Raw genomic sequence first — 18,785 nt, 5'->3', positions numbered from 1 at the left:
ATGATTGGGCAATCTGCTCATAATGCAAACTGCCGTCTTTCCTTTCTGGGGCCTCTTCCTGTGGGCTTTGCCTGGCTTCCTCACTGGCCTTTTCCTCATTCTTCTCCCACTCTTTAATGAAGCATCCCCTCTCAGGTCTGCTTTTCCTGAAGCTTCTCCTCTTACTAACACAAGCTTCCATATATCTCCCAGCAAAGTTTGTTCTAGGACTACCTGCTCCTTGATTTTCGCAGCGGAACTCTTTCATACTCAATCCGGTAGCCAGGTCCTGTAGCTGCTGGACTTCTACATGTGGACATGCTCCTAGCAAAAATGGTTTGATCCTCAAACAGCTGATAATATGCATAGGCTCACAGAGCATGCATGTAACTCGTCTTGATCCAAGCATTTGTTTTTCAAACTTGGACGTACTCCCAAATGAGCACTAGTCATGTGCCATGTTTCTAAGTCCAGCTGTTTTTGAGTTTTCTGGGTGAAAAAAGTGTGACAGTAATTTTTTACACTGGGAAACTTGGTTATTTTTCAGCTACACAGAACTCAAAAGCAGCTGAATGGATTTTTCTTCAGCTTTCAGTTGGGACCAATCATGGAAAATTTCAGTTTGAATGGAGAATTTTTCGGAACATTATGAACAAGTGAAAAGAGGGTTATAACTGAAACAATTCTGCATCCTTAACTCTAGTACTTGCTACCAAACTATATAGGGTAGTCCTGACATCTGACCATTGACAGCGAGAGCTGTTTTGGCTCCTTTTGGCAACAGGCTCTGACTACAGGATGGGGTGATGACTTCTGCTATCAGAGACCATCTAAATTCAACTTTTGCGGGATTTTTTGTTTTTAGCTTGCACATTTCTACTAATTCCTTAATTACACCGTCGGCAAGATTAGCAAATATGAAGAGTGGAGGCTGTAATCAAGGTTTGCAGTATAATGCAGGGAAGATGAACGTGCTGTGTGTAGTGTACCTTCTTTATCATTTGGAGGTAGAAGGAAGTTCCCTGTAGTGCATTCTGTTTTAGTCAATGGAAACATGCTGAGGGGCAGTCGGGGTCAGCCTTGTGGCCCATAACTCGGTGTTTCCTTACTTTTTAGGAGTTGAACTGTGCGGGGTGTCGCATTTATAACCAAACTTTATTTCTTTTAGGAGCTGCTTATTTATGCAATCTGTCCACAGTGTAATATGGTTTGGGGGTGGGCAGAGCAGAGTTAAGTGGTTTCTTTCCTTTGGCAGAAAGAAAGGGGATTTCTTAATTTAGTTACACTAATGCCATGTTGTCATGTTCTTTCCCTGACAGGGTGTAACTTGAAGATTTTTAACAACCAGGAATTCGCAGCCCTCTTGGCTCAGTCTGTGAATCAGGGTTTCGAGGCTGTGTATCAGCTGACCAGAATGTGCACAATCCGAATGAGCTTTGTCAAGGGATGGGGAGCTGAATACAGGTCAGGTCTTTTGTCTTCAACTTTCAGTAGACAGCACATTTGTGCTCATTATCACCAATCGTGCATGCTGCAGTCTTTGTTTTTGGGAGTCAAGAGTGCTCAGCAGGGTTCTTTATATGCTGCTTTCAGAGTGGAAGACTAAGACAGCAGTACTTTCATCGGTGCGGACAGTATGCATTTGTTTTCAAATGTTTTGATTTTTTTTAATTTCTGGAGAAGTGAGAGGAAGAACAGATCAACCCAGTATAATAGAAACTGCACCGTTCCTCCTTGGGAGGATGTGCATCTGGTTTATGGGTGCTCTGCAGTATAGGATCTCTAACTGAAACTTAACTGTAGATGAATCCAGAGGGCCATTGTAAGAAAAATTATTAGTTATTTCTTGAAATTAGATTGAAATTTGATGGCTTGAGTTTCTAATGGGCAGAGTCATTGTGAGCATTTCTTAGTGGATTAAGTTGAGCATTGACATTTCTTTTATCAGGGACTTGGGATTAAATTGAAAGCAGATGGGGCTTGGAAATTTACATTTTAGGATATTGGGTAGGCTCACAGGAAAACTATGGTAAAATGTAATTCTTCCTGCCCCAGCCTCAGTGTCTGCTTCATGACGACACTTATTGTTTAAATGTCCTTTTGGTAATTACTGACCTGGCTTGCCATCCTTTCCATAACTAAATGAGTATTAATAACGACCACTCTTTAATTAGAACTTATCGTGTGGTGTTTCGCTATATTACAGGACCAGTACAGAAAAGCACAGGTTAATAAACAGATATGCCAGAGCTTATACTGCCGTCCTGGATAGTATTGCATTTATCTAGCAGACAGAACTAATACATGCTCCATAAGTCACAAAGGGAGGAAAATCAATATTTGCTCATGCCAAATTGGTCAGGAAATAAAGGTGGTTTTGTGGCAGAATAACATACAAAGGATTAAAACAAGATCTGCTCTTTAAAAATATTTATTTGATGGTGTCCCTTTAAATCTATGACCTTATTTAAAGATTCCTTAGTGATATTTACCATCTCTGGATAGGCTTGCAGACATGCCTGGCTGGTGGTTCTTTACAATCTTCTGCAGCAGAGGGGCATGTGGGGGGTGATGCTATAGTATCAGCTGAAGCCCAGGCTTCTAACATTACTCTCCCACTTCCTTCGTCTTTCCAGATGTTTGGAGTCCATTTTGTTTTGAAATCTTCTGCACCCAGGCCAGACCATTTGAGCTGTGGCTCCCAGCCATGGTCTGTAATGAAATCCAGATGAGCGTGACTTACGGGAAGTCAGCTATCTCATTGGAGTATTGTAGTCAGTGAAACTCTACGCCATTTACTGTAGCAAAGCCCAACGTTTGCTTCCGTGCCACGAGATATTACATCTCATTGTCTGTCATAGTACAGTTATTTGTTGAACTGATTCATATGAAAAGCTTATTGAAAGCTGCATCCAGAGCATTGTTTCAGTAATCTGCGCTTTAGCTGCTTACCCAGTTGAGCAATCTATTGGCAGGATGTTTGAGTGCTCTTGTGTTCCAGCAATTGGGGGCAATTGCATAAGGAGTCCATGACACACAGGCCGTTCTCTGATAGCAGAGCCTAACACAGGCAAGTTGCAAAGCAGTAGAAGGCCTCCCTGGGCGAACCTTCTGAAATCCATCTTTAAGCTGATGTGCTGTCAGTGAAGTCTGATCGTCTTAATAGAGTGTCAAAATAAAGCATAGACTTGGGGACGGGGGAAAGCAGCATACTCAATAATAGATTTGCAGGTAATGGTGCTGAGGCATTTGTTAGTGTTCTGTGTGTCAGCCAGTGTTTGAAAAGCAGACAAGTGCTCCCTGTAATTTCAGTGAGAGTGTTTTAATTTCACGCTGGACATGAGGGGTATATATCATGCTTAGATGTCAGAGTGAACGAGAGACACTCTCCCTTACAGTCCTTCTATCCAGGTGGCTCAGGAGACATTCTTTAATACAAAAGATTCACCCATGGGGCACCACGTAAGGGAAACTCTCCAATACGCCCACTCTTATGGCAACACACAGCATGCTGCCAGCTCTGGTCAGCCACACCTGGTCTGGGAATGGGTGTGGTGCCTTCCAGGGAGTGTCTCCATTTTAAGATCAGAGGGTAATGGATATACATTCATAGATAGGATAGGCTGGAGTTCTCGCCCCTGTAGACAGCTAAGAAAGGGTCTTCTCCCGTTATTCTGTACCCAAATAGCTTGATTAAGCAGCAACTTTTCCCAAGGTCACTGAGGCTTTGGCTTCCTCCTCTTAAGACCCTGAGGGTGAGTTCTAAGATGAGATATAGAGTACACTTATCTCCAGCTTCTCCCTCTTCCGCAACAGCTACATCTGCCGCCTGGCCCCACAACAAGCCCTTTAAGCCTTCACTTGATGAAAAGTTGAAATCCAACTTGCTACTCTCCAGCAGGAGGAGTGATTCCCACACCCTGTCCTTTGGCCTTCCTCTCACTGCTCCGTGTGTCTCGTGGCTTCTGGAGGCACATCACCTCCAGCAAATGGCATCTGACCTGAGCGAAGGAAGGACTTAATAGGAGGGCAGGTCGAGGGAGAAAGGGGAGGCAGGACAAGATAGAAGTCCCATTAGGCTATAGCTCTGGCTAAGCCTTCCCCCCCGCCCCCTCCACTCACCACAGCCACCACCTCTCAGCCCTTGAATTGTTTAGATTAGGGTTAGTGGCATCCTGTGGGGTAATGATGTGTTTCTGAAATACTACTCGTCTACCTGTGTGTGTGTGTGTTTTATTTTTACAGTGTTTGGCAGTTTTGCTTCTTAACTGCTCCTTTTATTCAATTGGTCAAATCCAAACTTGTCTCCTCCTCACAATGGCCCTGGAAACAGCATAACCACATCAATTATGGCACCCACAGGGTGTCTGAGCCTGTGGAGCGGGGAAGGGTGGGAGATGCAGAGACCCAGCGCATGGGTCTGAACCCCTGTGCACACTGCCAGGGTGTTCTCTGTCTAGGTCCTGCAGTGCAGGAGGTATGGATCCATGGTTGTACAGACTGAGCCACACCTACAGAGTGGGAGTAGATGTCAGCTGGGTGATGGGGTGAAATCCCCATAAATCTTTCCAAAATTCTGCTGTATCTGAACTTCAACCAGCTGCTAAAACCCCATTCTTTGGTTTAGAGAGTGTCCTGACTTTTATTTATTTATTTATTTTAATTACACACTTAGTGAAGTGTTAGATCCAATCTAATTGAGACAAGGTCTGTGAAATATATCAGATGAAAGGCATTTAGACAGTAGCCTTCCTTCAATCTAGAGGATCAAATGTTGCCTCCTTTCAGAAATCTTTAAGCAGTAAGTAGATGCTATTGCAATTATCTCCTGCCATGATCATAAAGCATATGGAGAGGGGAAAGGGGGTTTTGGGAGAGAGGGGGCTTTTTGTTTTTGTTGTTGTTGTTGAGGTTTTTTGTTTGTTTGCTTGTTTTTAATTTGGCAGCATTTGCACAAAACATGTTATAGAGGAGAAAGACATTCCTTTGGGTTAACATGCAGGACTATTGTCTAAGCAGGAAAGAATGTTTTAGTAGCTGTAAAATCTCTTATTTGTAAAGATTTTTAGAAGTCACATTTCTGTTCTGTTCTTTTTTTCTTTTTTTATTCTTCTAGGCGGCAGACTGTGACCAGTACCCCCTGCTGGATTGAACTGCACCTCAATGGCCCTTTGCAGTGGCTAGACAAAGTCCTTACACAAATGGGTTCCCCGAGCATTCGTTGTTCCAGTGTATCTTAAGGAAACGTCTCCTGGGGGGAGGAGGGGAAACAAAGACTCTGGAAAATGGAATCAGTTTAACCCTGGGCAAAAAGCATAATAAATTAATTCTCCATAGTATTCACATGATCAGAAAAAACATCAATTGCAAAAACAAAGAGGTTGTTTTTAAACAAAGTGCTCATTTTAAGCCACTTCCCTGAAACTATGTTAGCACATATTATGTGCTATTGGAGTAAGAATTTGAAGCTGATGTTTTTTATGCTAAGAACACGGACTTCGGTTTTAGTGGAAGTGAAGCAAACATTCTTCGTTTAAATCCTTGCTGTGCCTTTGTTGCCTCTGCTATGTACAGCTCCGAGCGTGGGGAAGCTGCTTTCACCAGGTGCTCACTGGTTGGGAGAGGTTTTCCGTTTGTGTTACAGAACTTCAGCCCAATGCAAGGTTGTATCTGTGAAAAGCAGATACCGTCGAACATTCCTGCCAAGCCTTGCTTCTGTGTTACTTTGCCGGTCTGCCCTTTCTGAATGGGCTCACACCAACAGTGGGCTAGAGGTGTTAAATAAATAGACACTCACAAGAGAAAGCCCTCCAACAAAGCGCTGAGGAGTCCCCAGAGGGAATGAATTTCCCTCGTCAGACAGCTGGCAATGAGGCAGGCCTGGCTTTGTGTGTGAGAGGTACAGTTTATCACAGTAATCTCAGAAACTGGATTTACATGAAGCAAAAGACCGACGTTAAGATTTGTTTTAATGTCGCTGCAGTGATCTTGGCTAGAGCAGCTCCCAAACAAGTGTTTGTAACTCACTGTAGTGAGCTCTTGCCATATCTGGGTGAGTTAAGGTTTCCTTGCTAGGAAGTTCATTTGCATTAATTACATGAACTTTTGAATTGTATCCTCTTTATGTTGAATGGTATCTTACCCTTTTTAAATTTTATGGGCTTAGTGAATTTAGTGGTGGGGTTTAGGGAAGGGAGCTAACCAGTCCTTACTGCCACTTTCAGAAAGAGCACATGGGGTTTAGAGCATACAGTGTCATCGCATACCACTCTGCAAATTTACCCAACATCTCAGATACAGAAATACTCTCTGTTGTTAAAAACAATCATCAAAGTGTTTTGTTGCCTGTTGGAGAAAGTATAAGGGGAGAGTGTGTTTTTACATGTATTATAAAATCTTTTTTTAAAATATCCACACTTGACAGTTGTAATGCTAGTTGTTCCCAGCAGTGACTGTTACGGCAAGCAGAAATAACTCTAACAACTGGAAAAAAACCCACACTGCTTGCTACAAGCTAAAATTTGCCATACACATTTCATAACTTATTCTTTGCCACTCGATCATCTGTTTCTCTTTGTTCCTGTTAAGTATCATATGTGATTGTGCCAAAATGTCAGAAAACAGCCTACCACGTTCAGAATTTCCTATGGAAATCTGATGCAGAAAGACAATTACAAAACCTATGTCTGACTCTGGGAAGTATAGAATGCTCTTTACAGTGCTTTGTGATAAATAAGGCCTCCATCCTACAAGCACTTATGCACATGAGTAACTTTTAGACATGTGAATAGTTCCATTGAACTCCATGTGACTACTCTTGTGTGTGCGCATTTGCAGAATCATGGCCTAAATCTCATAACTGGGCAATGAGCTTTTGATGGGATTTCACAGACGCACTCCAGGTGTTGCTCTACATACTATGGCTTTTATTACATGCTTCTTCCCTTGGTACCCGTTTATGTACCAGCCAAAATAATTGGCTTACAAAATCACATTTTTGTATTTGGAGGCATTGCCCAGGGAGCTCTTCTTTAGTATGCATACTGGACAAATTCTCCTAGATTTAACTTGCTACACACGACTTTTTGTCTGTATGGACAGGAGAATGACTATACTGTCAGCTTCACTCAAAATGCTCTTCAGGAGATTCCTTGTCAGTGTCATTTTCTCTAGAAAATAAAGGGATGTCTTGGAGGACAACTTTCCATCAAACATGAGAAGTTACCTCTAGTATGTAGTTTATGCTCGTGACTTGAGAATTCCAGGAAAGGCTTTCAATGGAACTCGTGCTCCCACTGAAGAATCTGTCCCTATAGCTATGAGTGGAGCTCTCATGGAGCATAAGTGCTTCAGTCAGAGTACTGGAGGTTTCTGGCATTCACTATTTCTGCAGTGCATTTAACTCTGAATGCCTGTGAGTCATGCACTGAGAGGGGCTTTGAGTAATATGGTATTGGCAAGCCATCTAAAAAGAATAGGTCTGACTGTCACTGTGGGTTGATTTGATATGCATTGGCTTCCTTACTTCCAGATATGGGCCTCTGACATAATTGCATGGAAAAAAATCTATTCTGGAACTAGTTACAGAGCTATTTTGAATTGCTGTTATGGTTAGAAAAAGAATTGCTATGTAAAATGGCCCCAGGTTTCTTCCCTGAGCATCTGCAGTCATCTCTGCCTATTTTACTGCACAAGCCAGGTTTTACCGCCTTACATACTCCTGGAGGAGGCTGGACTCTGTTCTCTGTCTGGTGCCTTAGCAACAAAAATGCCACCTTAAATTCTGATTGTCGAATCTTTATGACCGGTGATGGTGTAAAACCGAAAGAACCCAGTTTGACTTTTAGATTCCAAGCTGAGTTTAGCAGGGTAGCAGCTGCGGGAATTTTTTTATATGAAGTTCACAGAGAGAATCTCCCTCTCTGACTCTGATTTGCATGTGGACTTCATTTGGCAAAGCAGGAATCTCTTCCATTTGGCATAGGGTTAAAACCTGCTAACCTTTATTAATATATAGCACAGAAAGCAGTATTGAAACTATGAGGGTAAACTATGGTTAACAACATCATCATTCCTGTAAAATGAATTCAACTAGAAAATGTAAGTCTCTCAGTACAGTTAGAGATAAATAATAAGGGAAAATGTTATCTTAATTTGAATATTAACTTTCTCCCCTTTCCCTTCTTTTCCTCCTAATTCATAAAAGCTTTCTGGTTTTAAAGTCACCTTTTAAGTTCAAGTAGAAATACTATACCTTTTAAACAGCTGGAAAGACTAGGGGAGGAGGGAAAGGTTGTGATCCAAGGGTTTTGTGTTGCACAGTTGCAAGTGAATATTGTCCCGATAAATAAAAGCTTGTTTCCCATCAGCTTTGAAACTTACTTCATGTGTCTTAATCATGCCATTTGTGGGTGACACTACTGAAAGGGAATAGATAGCACTTGGGCCTAGCTTATTGTACTCAGCATTGCTCCAGAGGTGCATGTGTGGGTTGTTTTGTTTTTTTACTTAGTTTATAAAACATTATTACGGTAGCTTTGATATGTAGCACAAATGTATGCAGTCGACCATGCCTTAGCTTAGATTACATATGTGTACTGGAATATCGTCTTATTTACCTGTAGTCTTGGCTAGTTTACCAGGATTTCATACATTTTTGTTACAAGCACAGAGTCACTAGCAGGAACTTTGACTCTTTTTAATTGGTGTAGCCATACACAAGGGCACGGCTGCTGGCAGACGTTATGGAGGGCCTTGTGATTTTAAATGACTGTGGTGAATTTGTTTTTATTATTAATGTATTGGACTAAATTGCAGTGTATATTTTGTGTTTAGCTTGTCTTAGAGTGAAATTCAGTGCTATACACTTGATTTAATCAACAACTATAAAGTATATGTATGTGTAAAGCGGAAGGAATTGGAAGCATATCTAACTTTCCGCAAGGCTCTTGGTACAAACATTTATCCAAGGAATGATGATGGATGGGTGACCTTAAAGAAATAATTTCTATCCAGCCAGTTTCCTCTCCAGCACAGAGACACTCTAAAGGGTGACAGATTTTCGTAGCTCAGTCTAAAGTAATTAGTGTACACATCCAAATCTCATTCCAGTTACTAACTGGAGGAAGCACTAGGAGCTAGAGCAGAGTTCTGTGGAGGACTTCAACAACACAGCAAAATCTCTCAGCATGAGCTCTCCTGGTACTCTGAGCACTGGGTAAGTAGAAGGAATGGAGTATCAAGAACAAGCTGGTCTAAGCTAGACCAAGAAATGATTAGTCACTATATAGTAGTTGATTGAGCTGTATGGTTAAGAAATTCAGTATATTCTTACACACTTTAATATTTATGTAGTTTCTTTAAATATTCAGATGAATCAAGTATTTAATTTTTAAAAGAAAGGACGCTTCAGGGTTGAAATTAAAGATCTGAAGTTTCTCATATGCTCCTCTCTGCTGATTGTTAATAATTAGGATGTTATTGATGTGACAGCAGCTAGACATCTGTCCTAGAACTGAACAGCAAACCGCTGCAAATTAAGCAAAATATGGACTTTTGTTCCATTTACTTCAGTTTATGTTGCAGAAGCCCTTGTTTGGGTTGCTGTTTTTTGTTTGGTTTTTTTTTTTGTCTTTTAACAATAAGTGTCAGATACAGATGGACTGTTGCACTGCATTCTTCAGGTCTTCTAGTTTGATTATTTGCCAACAAAGCGAGGCTTTAAAAATACTAAAAGAAAGCATTACTCAGTAACTGTTTTGGTTCATTGTCTGTTTCCTCTAGTATTCACATACTGGAGGAGTCCGCACCATTGCATCCTGTTCCATCTTGAGGCTGGAGGAGGCGCATCTCTTTTTATTTCTGGAGGGAATTATTCCCCCTTTTTGTAGGTGTCTATGAGCATGTTTGCATTAGTATTTAGATTTTCTTAACCTGACATTATATGTTAATGAATGGTGCAGCTACCTGTGTGCTTTAGCTTAAGCATTGTTCATGTGTATTCCCTCTTATTTCGTATGTGAAACTGTTCTATTTTTGTCATTTTAATAAACTTTAATTTGAAAAATAAGACTCTTTAGCAAGTAGCTGTCATTGTACTTAAAGACATGAGGAGTGAACTGGAACACATTTACAATCCTAGAAATCACAGTTAAAACAGAACCAATAATACCTTCAGCTAGTGAAAATGTTCCTGGATGTGTGTATAAATATCTGATTGCACACAAGAAAGATCATTGTTCCTTTTAAAGTTTTGCAAATTATGCCCATGTACTAAGGGCCATTTGAAGTCCACAAGAAAATAATACGTGATGTCACAACAGGTTTTGTTGTTTTTAAATATATAAATTGACAACTTGACTGGAAAGTGCAGAAGCATCAGGGTTTAAGACGGAAGGGATGTGCTGCCAATTGTGGGAAGATCAAACACAGCTAAACTGTTCAGTGCTTGCCTAATATACCAAACAGTATCCACACTCGTCCAGCAGTTTTGAAATGTGGAAACTCGTTATTGTAAAAGGCCTGTTAAGTACATAGAAATATCCACTGCCTTATCCCTGACCTCTGTTTCCAAAATGACTCGTATTTTACACCTCTGAGATCCAAGCATCAGGTATAAAATCCTTGAAGTCTGAGGTTGAAATATCATGGGCAGCTCTGCCCTTCATCTTTCCAAAGGAGATAAATGTAGGTGGATAGACCTGGATGTACATATAGGACATCTAGGACCTTTTCCCAACAGAGTTCTTCACGCTGTCTTAGAGTGACATTTCCCCGTCACTTGTTTCACCATTGTCACCTCGTACTCAGAAGTAGTTACGTGTATACTTCTGACAGGTTTTGAAGTGCCTTGGTGATTTGGGGATGAGAAATGTAAAATACACCATACATTAGTAAAAAATATAAAGCAATGCTAATGGATAGATCTGCAACCAAACTGTCATTCATTGTGGTAGGTCAGTTAAAAGCCCCTCCCCCTTCCCGTATGGTAAGATCAACAAGGAAGGAAGATGCCCTTGGATCAGGGTTCCTACAGCAGAAACTTGTTGCCATTGTATTGGAAAATTTCATATGCCTTCATTACCTGGCTGCCCAAGAATTGCACATCCTTACACAAAACAGATGATGCATGTAATTATAATTGCCTGCTGTTTGATATTGTGCTCCTGTTCTTTCAGAAGGAGGCAAGATAATGGTAGTGTATGTATCCCCACTAACTACTTCTTTAAAAGCCTGGAACAATAAAAAATACACCATGATGCAAACGTAACAGTTTGGCAATCTCTGCTCTGAGGGTCTGGTACTGAAAGAGCAAGTTAGCGCGTATATGCTTTGAGATTGCCACGGGGAAGTGTCCACACAGCACCTTTATTATGCACAACTCCAGCCTTTCCTGACTTCTGCACTTTTGTGAGCCGTAGATTTCGTCAGTCACTCCCAAAACTTACAACATCCAGCATTCCTGTTAACCGTGAGTGTCAGTTTTATAGATCTCCCCTCTTTGAGAACCACATCCTGTACTGGCTCAGGTAGCTCTTCTCAGCTCTGTCTTGTAAAACTACAGACTTTGGATCTCATCTTCTCTGGATGCTCATGGATAGCCTACTAACTGGAGTTGCATACCTGCATCAAGGAGCGATGGTAGCGTTGCCTTGGTTTTGAGTTGAACATCTTCTGTGTGGGCATGCTATTCCTGCTCAGTGCTCATTCAGACCTTGCATTAGAAAATGTCTCCTTGGAGTCCAGTTGTGTTGCCAAAGTGAACCATAGCTTTTCCCCTCTGCGATCACTTAATTAAATAGAGAACTATTTATTTTTGGCGTCACCCCAACCCTACACCAGATTCTCAAATACTTTGTTGGCACTAGCAAACTTCATAGCCATAATTTACCAAGAGCTAGCTCTGCTGATGGCAGATATAGCATAGGGGGGGCTCAGCTGTTCGCCAACCCATCTAACGGTTAGGCAGCATGGTGGTGAATGCTTGAGCCCTGTCTACATTACAGCTTGCTCTGTCGTAGCCCTTGCTGGAGCTGCATCCAGTGGTGAATTATGATACGAAGCTCTAGAGAAGGTGCAGCTGCAATAATGGAAGGTAGGTATTGCATGTATTGTAGAGAGAGTAGCTTAATTCTGGCATCACAGCAGCATGAGAGAAGCATTATTAATCAAGTAGAGTAACTTTACAAGCCAAAATGCCTATTTCTATGAACTGCTATAATTGCCTGGCTAGTGTGTCAGAGAATTGAGTAGATTTTTTCCCCCTCTGATAAGGAGTTTAAGGAAGAATGCTTTTTCCACTCCACTTTCCAACAATGTGGTAATAAACTGGCTTCGTCCAGTTTTCAGTGGGTTGCCAAAAGCAAAGGTGATGTAGTAAATCAATTTCAGATTTCAATTAAGTACTGCATTGCTAGTTCTGTTAGCAGTCCACCTTAATTTATAATTCTTAATTTCTTGTACTTCAGTGTCACAAACGAGTCATTGGAGTGACATTAGAGATATAAACAAAGTACATGATCAGTGATAAATGAAAAATGTAATGAAGCAATTACACATCGCAAATGTCTTATTCAAGAAGTTTGAAATGTCATTCCTCATAGGCTTTAATTTAAGCAAATGTTGCATAACAAATAACATACCTACTGGCAGGAAACCTCTTGTATGCATAATTATAGAATTACGCATCTGTATTACAGCTTGCCTAGCAAAATATTTTAATGCCCAAATACTAGAGCATGATGGAGAATTCCTGGTTAACAGATGCATAGCTCTCAAATTGTGCTGGCCTGTTGCTTTGTGCATAAGTGCAATATGCATCATTCAATATTCAGTTTTGGACCTCTACCCGGGGCTTCTCCGAGGCCTAGATTCCAAGGGCAGAGGGGACGATTGTGATTATCTAGTCTGACCGCCTGTGTAACACAGGCCATAGAACTGCCCCAAAATAATTCCTAGAGCACAGTTCCTAGAGTACAGGTTGGATGAATGGACTATAAAATGGATAGACAGCTGGCTAGATCATCGGGCTCAATGGGTAGTGATCAATGGCTCCATGTCTAGCTGGTACCCAGTCACAAGCGGAGTGCCCCAGGGGTCGCTCCTGGGGCCGGTTTTCTTCAACATCTTCATTAATGATCTGGAGGATGGGGTAGATTGCACCCTCAGCACGTTTGCAGATGACACTAAGCTAGGGGGAGTGGTAGATACCCTAGAAGGTAGGGATAGGATACAGAGGGACCTAGACAAATTGGAGGATTGGGCCAAAAGAAATCTGAGGAAGTTCAAGTGCAGAGTCCTGCACTTAGGACAGAAGAATCCCATGCACAGCTACAGACCGGGGACCGACGAGCTAGGCAGCAGTTCTGCAGAAAAGGACCTGGGGTTACAGTGGATAAGAAGCTGGATATGAGTCAGCAGTGTGCCCTGGTTGCCAAGAAGGCTAATAGCATATTGGGCTGCATTAGTAGGAGCATTGCCAGCAGATGGAGGGAAGTGATTATTCCCCTCTATTCGGCATTGGTGAGGCCGCATTTGGAGTATTGTATCCAATTTTGGGCAAGGATGTGGACAAGTTGGAGAGAATCCAGCAGAGGGCAACAAAAATGAGGAGAGACTGAGGGAACTGGGCTTGTTTAGTCTGCAGAAGAGAAGAATGAGGGGGGATTTGATAGCAGCCTTTAACTACCTGAAAGGGAGTTCCAGGGAGGATGGGGCTAGGCTGTTCTCAATGGTAGCAGATGACAGAACAAGGAGCAATGGTCTCAAGTTGTAGTGGGGGAGGTCCAGGTTGGATATTAGACAAATGTTTTTCACTAGGAGGGTGGTGAAGCACTGGAATGGGTTACCTAGGCAGGTAGTGGACTCTCCATCCGTAGAGGTTTTTAAGGCCCAGCATGACAAAGTCCTGGCTGGGATGATTTAGTTGGGGTTAGTCCTGCTTTGAGCAGCGGGTTGGACTAGATACCTCCTGAGGTCTCTTCCAACTCTTAATATTCTGTGCTTCTATGATCTTTTAGAAAAACATCCAATTTTGATTTTTAAAATGTCCGTGGTGGATCCTCCGTCATGCCCCTTGGTAAATTGTCCCAATGGTTAATTACACTCACTGTCAAAAATGTATGCCTCTTTTCCAGTCTGCATTTATCTAGTTTCAACTTCCAGCTGCTGGATTGTGTTACACCTTTTTCTGCTAGATTGAAGAACCATTATCAAATATTTGTTCCCATGTAGGTACTTACAGACTGTGATCAACTCACCCCTCAGAGTTCTGCTTAAGATAAATAGATTGAGCTCCTTTAGTCTATCACTATAAGGCATGTTTTCTAATCCGTTCATCATCATGGCTCTTCTCTGAAACTTCTCCAATTTATCAGCATAAATTGAATTGGGGACACCAGAACTGAATGCAGTAGTCCAACAGCAGTTGTATCTGCCAAATACAGAGGTAAAATAACATCCCTACTTCTAACCTGAGATTCCCATTTATTCATCCCAGGATTGCATTAGCTCTTATGGTTATAGTGTCAGATTGAGAGCTGTTCAGCTGATTATCCATCATGACGCCAAAATCTTTGATTTCAGAGTCACTGCTGGAGTCCCCCATCATGCAGGAATGGCCTACATTCTTTTTTCCTAAATATATATTTACAGTTAGTCATGTTAATGGTTTGTTTGCACCCAGTTCACTAAGCATTCCAGATCACTCTGAATCACTGATTTTTGTCGTCTTCAGTTACCACGTCCCTCATTTTTGTGTTCTCTGTAACTTTATCAGTGATGATTTTATGTTGTCTTCCAAGTCACTGATACAAATATTAAATAGTGTGGGGAATCTCTGTGGAACCGTACTGGAAACAGATTCACTTGATGATGAGTCCCCATTTGCAGTTACATTTGGAGACCTATCAGTTAGCCAGTTTTTAATCCATGTTGTGCATGCCATTTTAGTTGTTTAAGCAAAATATCTCAGGTCAAACGCCTTACAGAATTATATTATGGCAACGCTATTACCTTCATCCACTGAACCTGTATTCTCATAAAAAAAAAAGATATCTTAGTTTGACCGGAGCTATTTTCCACAAAACCATGTTGACTTGATTAATAAAGAATTAAAAGAGAGCAATATAATTAATTCAACTCCTGTACCAGCCACTCTGTTATCTTGCCAAGGAGTGAGATCAGGCTGATAGGCCTATATTTACTGAAGTCGTCCAGTTTCCCTTTTTAAAAAGCAACGCATTAGCTTTCTTCCTGTCTTCTCGACCTTCTCCAGTGCTCCAAGACTTAATGAAAATCAACATTAAGGGGCCTGCGAGCTCAGCCAGCTCTTTCAAAACTCTTGGATGCAAGTTACCTAGAGCTGCTGATTTTAAAATGTCTGACTTTAGCAGCATCTGCCAGAGACACTAGCGGAATGAAAGGAGTGTTACCACCCCATGATGAGACGATATCCTCTGGTTTCACCCCAAATACCGCACAGAAATAGTTATTGAACACTGCTGCCTTTTCTGCATTATTGATAATTCTACCATTGCCACCTGGTAACGAACCTATACCATTGTCAGGATTCTCTTTGTTACTAATATATTTTAAAAACTCCTCACTGGCCTTAATGCTGCTGTCCATACATTTCTCTGTGTCCCTTGGCTTCCCTTATGAATTTTCTACAATTCCTCACTTCTGCTTTATATTCATTATTATCAACCTCCCCTTTAGGCCATTTGTTATAGCTGCCTTCACTACCCCTCAAATAAGAATTCTCATGTTGGTCGCCACACTTTTTACATTTTGAACTTGTCAATGTTCAGAAATTCCAAGGATGTTTTAGTTTTGGAAGTGTGAGACCTGCAGCATGTTACTCCAATTGACATCCCCCATACACATTAGCCACCAACTAATACCTCATCATGTGCTTTATCTGTTAGCGTGTTGAGCCCCACCATGTCCACAAAGGGACTTTGCACGCTGCGCTGGCATGCTAAAGGCAAACAGGCGGTTGTTTGAGGGCCAGCGCTGAGCTGGTTTCCCCATCCTAGCTGTACTGCTGCAGAAAAGAGCGCCTCTGCTGCAATCCTGGCTGGATAGTTGGGGGAAGGGGGGTCCCCAGTGGGGCACACAGCACAGGCGCCCTTTCCCACGCCTGGCAGCAAAGAATCTACTCACTGCAGATAGGAAACGCAACTTCCCCGCCTTTTGGTGTCAGCCCCGAGAGTGCCACTTCTGGCCCCAGCCACTCCTCCCTAGGTGGGGACAGGCAGTGCTGGTGTTTCCAGAGGGGTGTGATGATTAGTACAGCTCAGGCACTTCCAATAACTTCTGCTGTGTTAAACAAAGCAGTAGTACCTGTCCCATTGTGAGCCAGGGCAGGCTTTTCAACCCTAGTTTAACGGGGGCCCCTGACTTTTGCTGGGTGAATACAGCTAGTCTAGAAATAATGGTTCAAACGCAGCCTGGCTGACAGGCCTTCGGACATAAAGGGTCCCACTTGGAGTAGCCTTGCAGAAAAGGCCCTTTATACCCGGCTCCTCTTTAGGGCTTTTGGCTGCACCCCGCCCTGCGTGCAGTTGCGTGCCATGCTCCATGACAGATGTGCCGATGGTTGCTCCCTTCCCACTAGCTGCGGTGCAGCAGTGTGTGTGTGTGTGTGAAGTAAAGCGCTGTTTTGTAAGGCTTCAGGGAGGGAGATGCTATGTAGACAATAAAACTGCTCAGGGGATATTTCTCTACGTTCCTAACCAACCGATAGAAGTCACTGCCACAGTTGCGAGGCTAAGACCTTGGCACTTTTTTTTTTTTTTTTTTTTTGTAAAACACCTAGTCAGACTGCGTAAGGAATAACGTTTGGGCTTTAGGACATTAACCAACCACTGACTGCCCAAGGCTAGGAAGAAGCTTCCCTTAGCCTCAAAAATGCCAAGTATAATTAGTTTTAATTTGAAATACGTTTTGCTGTTGTTCATAGCAAATAGCATTTTCCCCTTAATGAGTCTAGACCAAAGTAAACGGAAAGCGTTACTCGTTTTGCTTCAGCCCAAGGAGCTGAGAATTCTTAAGTTGCTACCACATTCCTGTAGGCCTCATGATTTCTCAGGGCTGAAGGTTTGCTAACCAAAAAAAATGACGAATTTTCTCTGATAATTTTTACATCTGTAATGAGCTAGTAACCAGGTCAGGCACCGTTTTGCTTATTACACGGAATTCCAACCTGAACGGCGTTCGAGTCTCTATGGACTGTAAGGAAGTACATCCCATTCCATCTAAAGAACACAGTCAAGTCAGGACATCTACCAAGTGCGTTTTAGGAATTGTAAAAACATTGTCAATCGAGAAGATGCATTTCACGTAGATGCAGACATACCACACTGAAACGGGCGCTCAGCATATGCTAGCGTTAAGGGTTTTGTTTTTGTTTTTTTTCCCCTCTCCCCTGAAGACTGGATAACAAATACTGCCAAACTTGTGCTCAGAAGGAGGCCTGCGTTATGTTTAGAATAGTTACAGAATTGTGTTTGACAACTGACCCCCGTCTGTGTAATGCACACTCACCTTTTTTTAACTGAGTTCTGCAAATCCCAATTGTGTAAAAGTACAAGGGGCAATTTCAGATGGAAGCCAGGTGCTAGTCAAGAGATGCAAGTGTTGCCACTGAAACCCAGCAAAAATGAAGCAGTGACTTTTCAAAAGCTTTTGGAAGTACTAAAGCTTGCATTATAATCTTTTGAAATGCACAAAACTAAAGCTCATGGATGAGACGAATTATTTCTGCTGCTTCCACTTTACAAAATGTAACAGGTAATCCAGGGGTTCCCACACCGTTTTTCTGTAGTGTGGTTTGTGGTTTAATAGGGAGATTACATTCCGCTGGATTAGCCCCTTTGTAATTTGGGAAGAAATTCAGCAGCTGCATCCATGGTAGAGCAATCCTGAGACAATCGTTCTGTGCTTGCTCGAGTGCGATTTTGTTCTTTCAGTGAGAAATGACATCACACACTCCACTTTTGTTCAGTACCTCCCCCACTCCCATCTGCTCAGTTATTCTCCACTGAGGTCAGCCAATCCTCCACGGACCTATAGGGTAAACAAGCAGCAGCAACACAGGAAATATGTAGACTCATGGATCTCTGAAAGTTTATCCCTTTATTAGGGCATGTGTTCTCGGATTGCATGGGGCTATACCATATTGAAAGCTAATTATTGGTTTCTAGTGGAAGCCCAATTTTACGTCGCTAAAATTGTCACCTGCATTTTCTTACTTTCAGAGATTTGGGGTTTTGGAATATTCACCTTAACCCTTTGTGGCTTTAGGGTTTCCTGTTTACCAGCACACACACACCCCTCCCTTCACAAATGTACTGGCAAAGAGTTGTTCATTGGAGCCAGTAATTTATACTTTCAATTTTAACTGTAGTTCCAGGGTTTTTCTTTGGAGATACTGTCTGGAAGGATCGCAAAGTACTTCACTATTTCTGGGCAAAAAGCAGCAGCTATTTGACAGGGTGCAGCAACTCCACACAACTGTCTACGGTCCCCGTTCAGCAAGGTTAAACATGGGAGTAGCCCCTCCAAAGTCAAGTGTTTAAGTATCTTGCTGAGCTGGGGCTTAAGGCAGGAGTGAGGGACACTTCAACTGGCAAGGAAGGTTTGGGAACCAGCAGTTAAGTAGACGACCAAAGGGTGTGACTGAAAGCTCTGTGGTGCCAATGGGATGCCCGTTTTTCAAGGGTTAAGTACAGTTCACCTGTTGCAAGCCAAGTCATTATATAACATGAGATTAAAACTGGTAATTATTGCCAAACGCTTAGAGA

At 42.1% G+C, this 18,785-nt stretch overlaps 1 protein-coding gene across 1 annotated transcript in view; it reads left to right on the top strand.

Annotated features, from left to right (window-relative positions):
* SMAD3 (SMAD family member 3) overlaps positions 1 to 8,360 on the top strand; it is a 96,251-nt gene extending 87,891 nt beyond the window's left edge. The window contains exons 8-9 of the mRNA XM_067555526.1: positions 1,299 to 1,443; positions 5,096 to 8,360. Of these exons, the coding sequence (XP_067411627.1) occupies positions 1,299 to 1,443; positions 5,096 to 5,219 (269 nt within the window). The 3' untranslated portion in view covers positions 5,220 to 8,360. The remainder of the gene's footprint in view (positions 1 to 1,298; positions 1,444 to 5,095) is intronic.
* Positions 8,361 to 18,785: the final 10,425 nt, after the last annotated feature.

The sequence above is a fragment of the Emydura macquarii genome, unplaced genomic scaffold (genome assembly GCF_026122565.2).
Source record: "Emydura macquarii macquarii isolate MOO-44397 ecotype Brisbane River unplaced genomic scaffold, CSIRO-AGI_Emac_v2 contig_1644, whole genome shotgun sequence".
Classification (NCBI taxonomy): Eukaryota; Metazoa; Chordata; order Testudines; family Chelidae; genus Emydura; species Emydura macquarii.
The sequence above is the reverse complement of the archived record's forward strand: the minus strand, read 5'-3'. Positions and strand labels throughout refer to the sequence as shown.